General features: G+C 35.0%; 1 protein-coding gene across 1 annotated transcript in view; it reads left to right on the top strand.

The window, feature by feature from the left end:
- Window positions 1-14,249, top strand: part of LONRF1 (LON peptidase N-terminal domain and ring finger 1) — a 37,550-nt gene that overhangs the window by 12,826 nt on the left and 10,475 nt on the right. Inside the window, exons 4-7 of the mRNA XM_027077291.2 lie at window positions 9,577-9,726; window positions 10,222-10,462; window positions 10,559-10,655; window positions 12,577-12,691. Coding sequence (XP_026933092.1) covers window positions 9,577-9,726; window positions 10,222-10,462; window positions 10,559-10,655; window positions 12,577-12,691 — 603 coding nt within the window. The remainder of the gene's footprint in view (window positions 1-9,576; window positions 9,727-10,221; window positions 10,463-10,558; window positions 10,656-12,576; window positions 12,692-14,249) is intronic.

The raw sequence follows: 14,249 nt of genomic DNA on the forward strand, positions 1-14,249 counted from the left end.
CTGTGTGTCTTTGGAAAAATGTCTATTCAGATCCTCTGCCCATTTTCTAATTAGGTTTTTTTGTTGTTGAGTTGTAGGAGTTCTTTATATATCTTGGATATTAATCCCTTGTCAGATACATGATTTGCAAAAATCTCCATTCGGTAGGTTGCCTTTTTGTTTTGATGATTCCTTATACTGTGCAGAAGCTCTTTAGTTTGATGCAATCCCATTTGTTTATTATTGCTCTTTTTCTTGCTTTTGGAGTCAGATCCACAAAAATACTGCTAAAACCTGTGTTGAGTTAACCATCTATGTTTTCTCTTAGGAATTTGTGATTTCAGGTCTTAAATTCACATTTTTAATCCATTTTGAGTTAATTTCTATGTATGGTGAAAGATACTGGTCTAGTTTCATTCTTTTGCCTGTGTCTAACCAGCTTTCCCAGCAACATTTATTAAAGAGACTCATTCATTCTCCATTGAATGTTCTTGGCTCCTTTGTTGTAAATTAATTCTCCATATATGTATGGGTTTGATTCATTTCTGGTCCATGTGTGTGTGTATCCGTTTTTATGCCGCCATTGTACTGTTTTGATTACTGTAGTTTTGTCCTATAGTTTGAAATCAAGGAGCATGCTCCAGCATTTTTCTCCTTTCTTAAGATTGCTTTGGCTATTTGGGATCTTTTGTGGTTTTCTACAATTTTAGGATTACTTGGTCTAATTGGATGGAAAAATGCCATTGGGATTTTGATAGGGATTACATTGAATCTGTAGATTGCTTTGGGGAGTATGGATATTTTAATAATATTATTCTTCCAATCCATGATCATGGTATATCTTCCCATTTATTTGTTTCTTTCTTTTATCAGGGTCTTAGAGTGTATACATCTTTCACCTCCTTCATTAAATTTATTCCCCAATATTTTATTTTTGATGCAATTGTAAATTGGATTATTTTCTTATTTTCTCTTTCTGATAAATCCTAATTAATTTATAGAAATGCCACAAATTTCTGTATGTTGGTTTTGTATCTTGCTAAGTTACTGAATTCTTTTATTAGTTCTAACAGGTCTTTTGTGGAATCTTTAGTTTTTTGTATGTAGTACCATGTCATCTACAAATAGTGACATTTTATTTCTTTCTTTCCAATTTGGATGCCTTTTATTTCTTTTTCTTGCCTAATAGCTGTGACTAGGATTTCCAGTACTATGATCAGTAAAGTGGTGAGAATGGGCATCCTTATCTTATTCCTGATCATAGAGGAAATGCTCTCAGGTTTTTGCCACTGAGTATGATGCTAGCTACAGGTCTGTCATATGTGGCCTCTTTATGTTTAAGTGCATTCCCTCCGTATCTACTTTAACAGTTTTTGTCATACATGGATGTTGACTTTTGTCAAACCCATATCTAATGAGATTATCATATGATTTTTATCCTGTTTTGTTAATGTGGTGTATCATGTTGATTGGATCGATTGGTTGTTTAATCATCCCTGCATCCCTGGAATAAATCCCATTTGATCATGATGCATGAACCTTTTACTGTATTGTTGAATTCAGTTAAATAATATTTTGTTGAGGATTTTTGCATTAATTTTAATCACTGATAATGGCCTGTAATTTTCTTTTTCTGTGGTGTTCTTGTCAGCTTGGTGGCATCATAAAATTATTTTTGGAAGTGTTCCTTCTTCAAGTTTTTGGAAGAGTTGAGAAGGATAAGTATTAAATCTTCTTTAAATGTTTGGTAGAATTCATCAGTAAGCCATCTGGTCCTAGACTTTTGTTTGTTGGGAGGTTCTGATTACTGATTCAATCTTCTTACTAGTGATTGATCTATTCAAATTTTCTGTTTCTTCATGACTCAGTCTTGGAGGAATGTGTATGTCTACAAAGTTATTCATTTCTTCTAGGTTGTCCAATTTGTTGGCATATAATTGTTTGTAGTAGTGTCTTATAATTTGGTGTGTCATTTGTAACGTCTCATTTCTCATTTTGTTTCTCTGAGCCCTCTTTTTTTGGATTTGACAGATTTTTTTTTTTTACTATTTTTTATTCTAGTAAAATTGATATACAGTTATATTAGTTTCATGTGTACACTATAGTGATTTAACAATTCTATACATTATTTAGAGCTCATCATGATAATGCATTCTTAACCCCTTTATCTGTTTCACCTCCACCCCACCAACCTCCCCTCTGGCAATCACCAGTTCTCTATATTTAAGAATCTGTGTTTTGTTTCTTTTTTTCTTTGTTCATTTGTTTTGTTTCTTAAATTCCACGTATGAGTGAAATCATATGGTATTTGTCTTTCTGTGACTGATTTATTTCCCTTAGCATTATAACTTGTAGATCCATGTTGTTGCAAATGGCACAATATCATTCTTTTTTATGGCCAAGTGATATTCCATTATATATGTGTGTGTATATACACACATCTTTATCCACTCATCTGTTGTTTCCATAGCTTGCCTATTACGAATACTGCAGTAAACATAGGGGTGCATCTGTCTTTTCAAATTACTGTTTTCATTTTGGGTAAATAACCAGTAGTGGAATTACTAGATCATATGGTATTTCTATTTTAATTTTTTGAGTGACCTACACAGTTTTCACAGTAGTTGCACCGGCTTGTATTCCTACCAACAATGCCTAAGGGTTCTTTTTTTTCTCCACATCCTTGCCAACACCTGTTATTTCTTGTGTTTTTTATTTAGCCATTTGACAGCTGTGAGGCAATATCTGATTATGGTTTTGATTTTCATTTCCCTGATGATTAGTGATGTTGAGCATCTTTTCATGTATCTGTTGGCCAGGTTTATGTCTTCTTTGGAAAAATGTCTATTCATGTACTTGCTCATTTTTAATTGGATTACATTTTAGGGGGTGGTGAACTGTAGAAATTCTTTATATGTTTTGGATATTAACCCCTTATTGGATATGTTATTTGCAAATATCTTCTCTCATTCAGGAGGTTGTCTTTTTGTTTTGTTGATGGCTTCCTTCGCTGTGCAGAAGCTACTTATTTAGATGTAGTCTCAATAGTTTATTTTTGCTTGTGTTTCCCTTACCTCAGGAGACATATCTAGAAAAATGTTGCTATGACCAGTGTCAGAGATGTTATTGCCTGTGCTGTCTTCTAGGATTTTTATGGCTTCAGGTCTCACATTTAGGTCTTGAATCCATTTGGGATTTATTTTTGTGTATGGTGTAAGAAAGTGGTCCAGTTTTCCCAACATCACTTGTTGAAGAGACGGTCTTTTTTCCAACTGGATATTCTTTCCTGCTTCGTCGAAGATTAACTGACCAAGTAATCATGTATTTATTTTTGAGTATTCTATTGTGCTCCATTAATCTGTTGTCTGTTTTTGTGCCAGTACCATACTGCTTTGATTACTACAGCTTTGTAATGGATCTTGAAGTCTGGAATTGTGATTCCTCTAGCTTGCTTTTCTTTTTCAAAATTGCTTTGGCTGTTCGAGGTCTTTTGTGGTTGCTTACAAATTTTTGAATTGTTTGTCCCAGTTCTGTGAAAATAGCTGTTGGTATTTTGATAAGGATTGTATTAAATCTGTAGATTGCTTTCAGTAGTATAGACATTTTAATAATACTTGTTCGTCAGCCTATGAGCATGGAATGTCTTTCCATTTGTGTTGTCTTCAGTTTCTTTCCCCCGTGTTTTATAGTTTATAGAGTACGGGTCTTTCACCTCTTTGGTTAGGTTTATTCCTGGTATCTTATTATTTTAATAAGATTATCAATTATCAATAAATAATTTGTAAGTGGGATTGTTTTCCTGATTTCTTTCTGCTGCTTATTAGTATATAGAAGTGCAACAGATTTCTGCACATTGATTTTGTATCCTATGACTCTACTGAATTCATTTGTCTGTTCTAGTAGTTTTTTGGTGGAGTCTTTAGGGTTTTCTATATAGAGTATCATGTCATCTGCAAATAGTGAAAGTTTTACTTCTTCCTTACCAATTTGGATAATTTTTATTCCTTTTTCTTGTCAGTTACATGGCTAGGAATTCCAATACTATGTCAAAAGTGTTGAGAGTGGATATCCTTGCCTATCCCCTGACCTTAGGGGAAAAGCTCTCAATTTTTCATTACTGAGTATGTTGTTAGCTCTGGTTTCATATATGGTCTTTATTATGTTGAAGTATATTTCCTCTAAACCTACTTTTTTGAGGGTTTTTATCATGAATTGCCAATTGTTTTTACTGCCTCTATTGAAATGGTTCTGTGGCTTTTATCCTTTCTCTTATTGATGTGATATATCACGTTGATTGATTTGTGAATATTGAACCACCCTTGTATCCCAGGAATAAATCCCACATGATTGTGATGAATGATTTTTTTTAATGTGCTATTGGATTCTGTTTGCTAATATTTTATGGAGGATTTGTGCATCTGTATTCATCAGAGATATTTGCCTATAGTTTTCTTTTTTTGTATTGTCTTCATCTGGTTTTGGTATCAGAATAATGTTGGCCTCATAGAATGAATTTGGAATCTTTCCTTCCTTTTGATTTTTTGGAATAGTTTGAGAATAGACGTTAACTCTTATTTAAATATTTGGTTAGAATTCCTCTATGTAGCCATCTGCTCCTGGACTTTTGTTTGTTGGGACGTTTTTGTTTACTAATTCAATTTTTTTAAACAATTATACATTTTTTAAACATTATACAATGTTTTACTTATTTTTAAAAGTTTATTTTCAGAGAACGTGCACAAGTAGGGGAGAGGCAGAGAGAGAGAGGGAGAGAGAATTCCAAGCAGGCTCTGCACTGATAGATGTGGGGCTCTAACTCAGGAACCATGAGATCATGACCTGAACCAAAATCAGGAGTTGGACACTTAACTAACTGAGCCCCCCAGGCGCTCCTACTGATTTAATTTCATTGCCAGGAATTGGGCTGTCCAAATTTTCTATTTCTTTCTAAGTCAAGAGCTCTCTTTTTTTTTTTTTTTTTGGTTAGTCTAGCTAAACATTTGTCCATCTTATTTATTTGTTCAAAGATCCAGCTCTTAATTTTTTGACCTTCCCTCTTTTTGTCTCTATTTCATTTATTTCTGCTATGATCTTTATTATTTCCTTTCTCCTATGACTTTGGGCTTTGTTCCTCTTTTTTAGCTTCTTTAGATATAAAATTAGATTGTTTATTTGAGATTTTTCTTGTTTCTTGAGGTATACTTCTTAGAACATCTTTTCCTGCATCGTAAAGATTTCAGTACATTGTATTTCTATTTTCATTTGTCTCTAGCTGTTTTTTTTTTTATTTGATTTCTTTGATGAGTAATTTGTTGTTTAGTAGCATGGTATTTAATCTCCACATTTTGGGTTGTTTTTATTCAGTTTTATTTCCCCCTTGTAATGGCTAGTGTAATACCAATGTGGTTCTAGAAGATGCTTGATAGGATTTCAGTATTCTTGAATTTGAGACTTGTTTCAACATGATCTGTTCTGCAGAATGTTTCATGTGCTCTTGAGAAGAATGTGTATTCTGCTGCTTTGGGATGCAACGTTCTGTATATACCTGTTAAGTCCATCTGGTCTAATGTGTCATTTGAGACCAATTGTTCCTTATTAGTTTTCTATCAGGATGATCTATCCATTGATGTAAATGGGGTGTTAAAGTCCCTCATTATTATTGCTGTCAGTTTCTCCCTTTAGGTTCATTTTATTTGCTGCATATTTTGGTACTCCTGTGTTGCATGTACATATGCTTATAAATGTTGTTTCCTTGTTGAATCTTGTTTATTTTTATGTGCTGCTCTTCTTTTAAAGTCTTCGTTTTAAAGTCTCTTGTCTGCTATGAGTACAGCGTGTAACTTTCTTTTCATTTCCATTTGCTTGGAACGTCTCTCCTTTCACTTTCATAATGTGTGTATCCCGAAGTAAGTGTCTCGTAGGCAGCATGTAGATGGATCTGGGTTTGTTATCTGTTTAGCCACCCTTTGTCTTTAGATTAGAAAGTATAGTCTGTTTTCACTTAAATATTGATAGTTATGTGCCCGTTGCCATTTTGTTAATTATTGTTTGCCTGTTTTCATCATTCCTCTCTCTTCTCCTTTTTCTCTCCTCGTAGTTTGATGGTTTCCTTTAGTGTTATGCTTTGATTCTTTTCTCATTTTCTTTTGCATATTTACTGTCAGTTTTTGTGTGGTCACTGTAAGGCTCACATATAACTTACTTTGTAATGGTCTGTTTTGAGTTGATGGCAACTTAAGTTTGAACACATTCCAAAACTACATTTTTCTCCCCCTTCACCTTTTATATTTTTGATGTCACCTTATACATCTCTTTATTTCAGACATCTCTTAACCAATTATTGTAATTTCAGTTAATTTTACTATTTCTGTCTTTTAACCTTCATATTTGCTTTATTTATAAGTGGTTGCTCTACTCACCTTTACTGTATATTTATGTTTCCCCCTGAGATTTTTCCTTTGATATGTTTTCTTGTTAATATTAGTGCCACTTCTTTTCAGTTTAGAGAAGTCCCTTTAACATGTCTTGTAGGGCCAGTTTAGTGGTGATGAATTCCATTAGCTTTTGCTTGCCTGGAACACTCTTAATCTTTTTTTTTTTTTTTTTTCTAATTCTGAATGATAATCTTTCTGGGTAGAGAACTCTTGGTGGACGGTTTTTCCTTTCAGCTTCAGCATTTTGAATATGTCATGCCATTTTCCTTCTGGCCTGCAAAGGTTCTGGTAATAAATCTGCTAATGGCCATATGGGGTTTCCCTTTTGTGTAATAAGTTTTTTCTTTTGCTGCTCTTAGGATTCTCTCTTTAAACTGTCCCGTTTGAGCTATAATGTGTCTTGGTTTGGATCTCTTTAGGTTCATCTGATTTGCAACTCTGTGCTTCCTGAATCTGCAAATTCTATTTTCTTCCCCAGGTTAGAGAAGTTTTCAGCCACTACTTCTTCAAATAAGTTTTCCTACTCTTTCTTTTCTCACTTTGGGACTCCTATTCAGGAATTTTTGTTGACTTGCTTTTTTCGTTTAATTTCCAGTCTAAGTTTTGCTTATTTTCCATGGTTGCCCATAGTATTGCCCCGGTTCGTTCTTTCTTAATTTTTTCAGTAATCCATCTATCACTTTCCAGAGTTTGTTTTGTGGTGTGTTAGTTGGTGTTAAGAAAAAAGGGAGGAGGTTCTCTGATTAAATGACTTTGGGAAACATTGGGTTAAACCAGGTTAAACAGGTTTGTTCAGAAATTCTCAGTTTTTGCTGTACTAACATGACGGTAGCATTCAACTTTTGTCAAACTTATTTAGAGTATCTGGAAAGACTAGAGTCTTTGAAAAGTGTTTTTGGAAAATCTACCCCGATACAATTGCAGTGCCCAATCACGATGTTCTCCTCAATATCTTTAAAACATGCCGTGTTATTTATCACCTCTATAGTGTTTTTTACATTGTGGCTTTATTTAGAATCACCTTAGGGGCATGGTAAGTATAAAGATTCCTGGACTTCACCACAGACCTTTGGAATTAGAATCTCTGGAATTCAGGCATAGTTTTACAAACACCTAGGAAAATTCTTGTGCACTTTGAAGTATGAGAATTTTGAAAATTTTCTCAGGTCCCGGATGCCTCATACATACAGCTAACCTCTGCGTATCTTCTCTGAGGCTTGCTTGCATATACCTTCCAGCCCATTGATTTAACAAAAAATCGTTTACTCTCATGTGTTTTTCAACTGTTTTATATTTGTTAGTGGTATCTCCCTGGGGACACTGCAGACCTTTTTAAGGGCTTATAATTTTGCATTTTCTATGCTACTAGATATCCTTATATTTCTGTAAACATTTGTTTGTTGTTTAATAAGGCCAGGTAAATGCAAAACAAGTGATACTCTGAAATATTTGGTTTTCTCCCAGTACGCTTTTTGTAAATTGTGGTATGATTTACATATAATAAACTGCATGGATTTTACAGTCTGGTGAGTTTTGAGAAATTAAACATCCATGTAACAGCACGATATAGACTATTGTCACCATGCTGGAAAGTCCAGTCATTCCCTTTTCAGCAAATCGCCTCTATCCCTGCTCCCAGAGACAACTACTGTTTAGATCTTTATTACCACAGAGTAGTTTTGCCTACTTTAGAACTTCGTACAAGTGAAACCACACAGTGTGTGCTCTTTTGTGGCTGGCTTTTTTTGCAGAACATCATAGTTTTGGGATCTATCCAGCAATTTTTTCTTGTTCACTAAGTATTCCATTGTAGGAACATACCACAATTTGTGGTATTCACAGTTAATAGTGATTTTCATTTGGATTGTTACCAGCTGCTGCTATGAATTAACATTCTTGAACAAGTCGTTTTGTGAACGTAAGTTTTTATATCTCTTTGGTAAATACTTAGTGGAGTTGCTGGGTTCTAGAGTAGTTGAGTGTTTAATGCATTTTTTTAAGCCAGGAGAAAAGTAAAAACATACAAATTTTAAAGGGAATATTGTTTGTTCATTAAAGGGGATATTGCTTGAGCTCCTACCAGATAAGCACTTTTATGTACATTGAATATATCTCCTATTTATTTACCTTATAGCAATGATTCAGGAGTAATCTGATTTTTGTGAGTTTGAGAGGTAATGCAACTGAAAAACTAAACATCCACGTTTAGACTTTAAGAAATGCTCTGCTGTTCATTTAATATAGTTTATTCGACAATAACAATCATTTGGGTCCTACTCATTTCCTTCTAGCCAGGTTCTTCCCTCGCTTAACCTACCATGGTTTTGTTTAAGATGTATTCCTGATAGAAGCACCCAGAAATTCTGATGGGACAGCTGCCTCCCAGGTTAACTCACAGCTGTTAAGGGACAGCTGCCATATGGTGCTCCCACCCGAGAGAGCTGGGCAATGGTGGCTACCCGTGTAGGTTACTCAGTGAGAAGCTAAATTCAGGGTAAATAAGTGGAATTTTAAGAGTTTTGTGATTAGAATTACAAGTTCTTTAATTCACTTAAACACTCTAAGTCCAGTCTTAAAGTATACTTTGGGGTGAACTGTGAACTTGATAGGCTGGGGCTCACTAATGTTGAGAGGTAAATATTTTCTACTTCTGTTGAGATCTCTTCTTTTTACAGGGCACCTGGGTGGCTCAGTCAGTTAAGTGTCTGACTCTTGGTTTCAGCTCAGGTCACGATCTCATGGTTCATGAGTTCAAGCTTGTGCTGGGCTCTGCTCTGACAGCGCGGAGGCTGCTTGGGATTCTCTCTCTCCCTCTGTCTGCCCTTCCCATAGTCCTTCTCTCTCTCTCTCTCATCCAAAAATCTCTTTATAATCCTCCATTAAAAAGTCAGTTTTAATATTGGGTAACTTCTAGGCTGGTAGTCTAGCCACTCCAATGCTTTTCTTTTGAATTATTTCTTTGACGTGATCTGACCCCATTCAGGCACGCCGTGGTTTTACAAGACTTTTGAATAGTTTGGCATTTCTGTTTGTTGCTTAATCTCTTCCTCCTCTGCTCATTAAAAACAATGTCTGCTGTGAATTTTCTAAAATTTCTTAGATAGCTTTATATTAAATTATCCCTAATCATACATTTTCCATTACCTTTACATTTCTCTTACAGATTTTATGTGATTTATTGTCACCTGAAAACTTAAAAGAAGGCCTGAAGGACTCTTCCTGGAGTTCATTGCCATGTATTAAAAACAAACCTTTTGGTTTTCCTGTAGTAATGGAAGAGTCTCACTCTGCCACAGAGCTTAGCCCAGAGCAGGTAAGGGGTGAGAAAAGATTTTCATGGGTTGAGTGCATCTGTTTTTTTACAGGTTAAGATTTTCACTTTCTGGGTTTCAAGAAATAGAATCTATTAAGCATGGTCTGAATTAGATTTTTTTGTCTGTAGCCTTTTATTTTACACTGAACTTTTATGTAAAATATGTGTTCATTAATCACAATTTTAGGTCACCTGAATATCAGAAAACTTTAGTCTCATGGGAAATGTAGAACGTGGTATTTATTTTAGTTTCTTCAGGGTTGTAACAACTATATTAGCATAACTGCATCGACCTCATTATAACATGTCAGCTTGATGTCTAAGGCTATATTATAATTACTAGTAAAATGATTTATTTATCAGGGTTTTAGAATTAAAAGTTGGTGCTTTTAAATGAATGGTAAAAAGAACATTCTGAGACAGTGGAATTTCATTTCAGTTTGGTTCGTGGTGAGAGCCGCAATACAGTTACCCTTGTTTATTGTACTTTTGTAGAACGAAGAAATACCAGAGGTCACTTCAGAGCTTATCAAAGGAAGCTTAAACCGTGCATGGTCAGCACAGGCTATAAATTCAACAGAAATGCCTGCCAGAGAGGACTGTTTAAAAAGAGTGTCCTCGGAACCTCTACTCTCTGTTCAACAAAAAGGTGCTCTGCTGAAAAGAAAGTTGTCTCTTTTAGACCAGGATGTGATTGTTGACGAAGACGGAAGAAATAAGCTTAAAAAACAAGGAGGTAAAAATGTCACTACACTCATTTAGAACACATTTATTTATTTAGAATGGTCTTTAAACTTTTTCCTAAAGATGATAACCCTCTTTGTTTTAATAGAAACTCGCAATGAAGTCTGTACGTTTTCATTAACTTACGGTGACATCCCAGAAGAATTAATAGATGTTGCAGATTTTGAGTGTTCTCTCTGCATGAGGTAAGTGTATAAAATTTTATAAAGATGCATATTTTATATTACCAAATAAAATACAGAGTACATAAAGGTAATCTACTCTAAAGTGACAGAATACTGGACTAAAAATCAAAAGATATGAATTTTAGTTTTCGGCTTACCTTTCACAACTTGGGCAGGTAATCTCTGAATATTATTTGGATTTTCGTTACATACAAAGTGGGGTATTTCCATAGCCTATATTGCAGGTGTTGTAAGAATCTAATGACTTACATATTGTAAAGGACTATAAAAGTTATACATATTATTGAAACTTAGACACATACATGGTTTTAGATTTGGGTAAAAATGCTAACAACGTGTTGTATATATATGATTCTGTCTTGTTTTAACTATAAAGTCCTTTTTAAGTAAAGTTGGATAAAGGTTTCCGTTGTGTGGGAATGCAAGCTGGCGCAGCCACTCTGGAAAACAGTATGGAGTTTCCTCAAAAAACTAAAAATAGAACCACCCTACCACCCAGCAATTGCACTACTAGGCATTTATCCAGGGGATACAGGTGTGCTGTTTCGAAGGGACACACGCACCCCCATGTTTATAGCAGCACTATCGACGATAGCCAAAGTATGGAAAGAGCCCAAATGTCCATCGATGGATGAATGGATAAAGAAGATGTGGTGTGTGTGTGTGTGTGTGTATGTATATATACATATATACTCCATATATATATATATATATACACACACACAATGGAGTATTACTCAGCAATCAAAAAGAATGAAATCTTGCCATTTACAACTACTTGGATGGAGCTGGAGGGTATTATGCTGAGTGAAATTAGAAAGACAAAAATCATCTGACTTCACTCACATGAGGACTTTAAGAGACCAAAGAGATGAACATAAGGGAAGGGAAACAAAAAGAATATAAAAACAGGGAAGGGGACAAAACAGAAGAGACTCCTAAATATGAAGAACAAACTGAGGGTTACTGAAGGGGTTGTGGGAGGGGGGATGGGCTAAATGGATAAGGGGCACTAAGGAATCTACTCCTGAAATCATTGCTGCACTAGATGCTAATTTGGATGTAAATTTAAAACAAATTTAAAAAATAATAAAAATAAATGAAAAAAGATTTCCATTGTGTAGAATGCTTGTAATTCTAGAAGACTAATAGTTTTGAAAGACATGTTCCATTTACTTGAGTTGTGGTGGAGTCAGAGGAACAGTGCACGGAGACCCGGAGACCTGGTGGCTGGCCACATCAGGCTGGTAAGAACGAGCTGTGTTCTGAGCAGGTCCCTTATCTCTGAGCCTAGACTGCTTCATCCACCTGTGAGGTGAGGGCATTAGGCCAGATGATTTCTCAAGTACCTTTTTATCTAGGAAATTCCGAAGTATCATGTTTCAGGAAATAATTATCATGTAAGTAAAATTAGTATTTCTATATTGTTCATTACTTACTGGTATTAAGCCTAATATTTCTTTACGAATTAACTGTAAAGTTTATTGGGTTATTCTTTTTCACGGATTTTATATAGTAAGGCTTTTATAGGCTTATTAAGAAATACTCTAGTCAACAACTAATAATTATATATTTCATATTGTTTATTTTACACACCAAGTTTCAGAGACTATGTGCATTTTACATTTATTGCACTTCTCAGTTTGGACCAGCCAGATTTCAAATGTTTAGTAGCTCCCATGTGGGCTGTTCCATTGGTCAGTATAGCTTTCACCCCTTGGCAGAGTAGTACCCCTGTTGACGGAGAACTTTTAAAAGGTTCAGGAGGGGATAATTGTATATATCACTGCCCCTTCCTTCCTCTCCTGCCCACTAGACCCTCCTTCTTCCTCAAATAGAGATTAGTCTTATGGTTCCATTATTTCCTCACTTTTTCCCATGGATAGTTTAATGTGAAAACATGTATTTTGGTTGATTTCAGGTTGTTTTTTGAGCCAGTAACAACCCCTTGTGGACACTCCTTCTGTAAGAATTGCCTTGAGCGCTGTTTAGATCATACACCGTATTGTCCTCTCTGCAAAGAAAGCTTAAAAGAGGTAAACATTTGCATATTTATCTGTTTATTGATCTTAAGCTTGGCAATACTGATTTGTATTTAGCCCACAGAAATAGAGTGATTATCATGTTCAGAATAAATTACATTATATATGCTGACTGACCAAGAAGGAAAACATTACATTACCCAAAATGCTAGTGCTGGAGAAATGTGAATTTGGAGAGCATAGGGGAAAGGAGGGCCGTTCTGGAGGCCAAGCCCCATGTATTTTTTTTTTTTTTTTTTTTTTTTTTTTTTTTAAACAAAGGGGGGTATGGTCAAGTACCTGGCCGAGACTTGGTTCAGTTTTAATGATGACAGACAGTATTGGGAAAACCCAACTGCCTTGCCTTCCACCCTCACTAATACCCTGGATTTCAGCCCTAGTCCTGCCTTCTTAACATCTGGAACAACTAATAGAATTTTTTGCATTGATGGAAATTCTCCATAACTATGCTGTCCAACATGGTAGTCACATGTGGCAAGTGTAGCTGAAGACCTGTATTTTAAATTTTCATTTAAGTGGACACATGTGACTGGTGGCTACCATTTGGGCAGCACAGCTCTAGAAAGTGGTGTACTTACTGGAGGCACAGCTTCCCACACCCCTTGTACAGTCATGATCAATGCTATTCATAACCTGTGTTAGGGAAATAGCTGGATCTCAGGTACATATCTTTTGTAACCAATGGGAAGACAGCATTTTCCCAATCCTGCTTGGGTGTCCTTAGCCATAAGGTGAGGCCCCAGTGTTATAATTCTGGGTCCCAATTACGACCGTAGCATTGATCACGAGAATGATCCTATCTCTGGGGGGTGACAGCATTGCTTAAAAAAAAGTCTTCCAAATATGAATAAAAAATTAATAAGCCATTTTGCATTTGAATGTACATAGTTAATTCCTATGCAGAAAAAAACAACTCTGTACAGATATTATAATAGCATATGTGTATTAAATACATGGATAGGAGTCTTACATAACAAGCCAATATGTCAAACATAAAACCATATATAGAATTTTCACAAAGTCCAAAAACCTAAGACACACTCGTTCTTAAAAAGTTTATTAATTACATTTCCGCCTATATACTTCATGTTTTCAGGTGAAGTACTCTAATCATGTTTTTTTGTGTGTTTCCAGAGTTTTTAAATATTCTGTAGTATATTGTGTTTTTTTTTCAAATTAATAATTAGATACGTGGCTTTAAATTTAGAGCTACCTCACCTTAAGAAAGGTCTGGAGTTTGAAGGAAAACAAGCATTATTTAAAAATACAGCCAGCATACTGTTTGAAAATAACTTTATCCTGTGTCCTAAAGGTATCCTGTATTAATAGGTAAAATCTAAGTATATATTTAAAAAAACAAATTGATACGCTCTATCATTTTATGCTTGTCATTTTCTTTTGTTCTTTCATCGGAATGTATTTAAGATTTTTTTATAGCAGAATAATCCATTGATTTAACATTTCCCTATTGTTGGGTATGTAAGTTGTTTTGTTCTTTTTTTTGTATTCCGTGATTTGCGTCTTGACTATTTCCTTAGGATAAATTTCTGGA

The sequence above is a fragment of the Acinonyx jubatus genome, chromosome B1 (assembly GCF_027475565.1).
Source record: "Acinonyx jubatus isolate Ajub_Pintada_27869175 chromosome B1, VMU_Ajub_asm_v1.0, whole genome shotgun sequence".
Lineage (NCBI taxonomy): Eukaryota > Metazoa > Chordata > Mammalia > Carnivora > Felidae > Acinonyx > Acinonyx jubatus.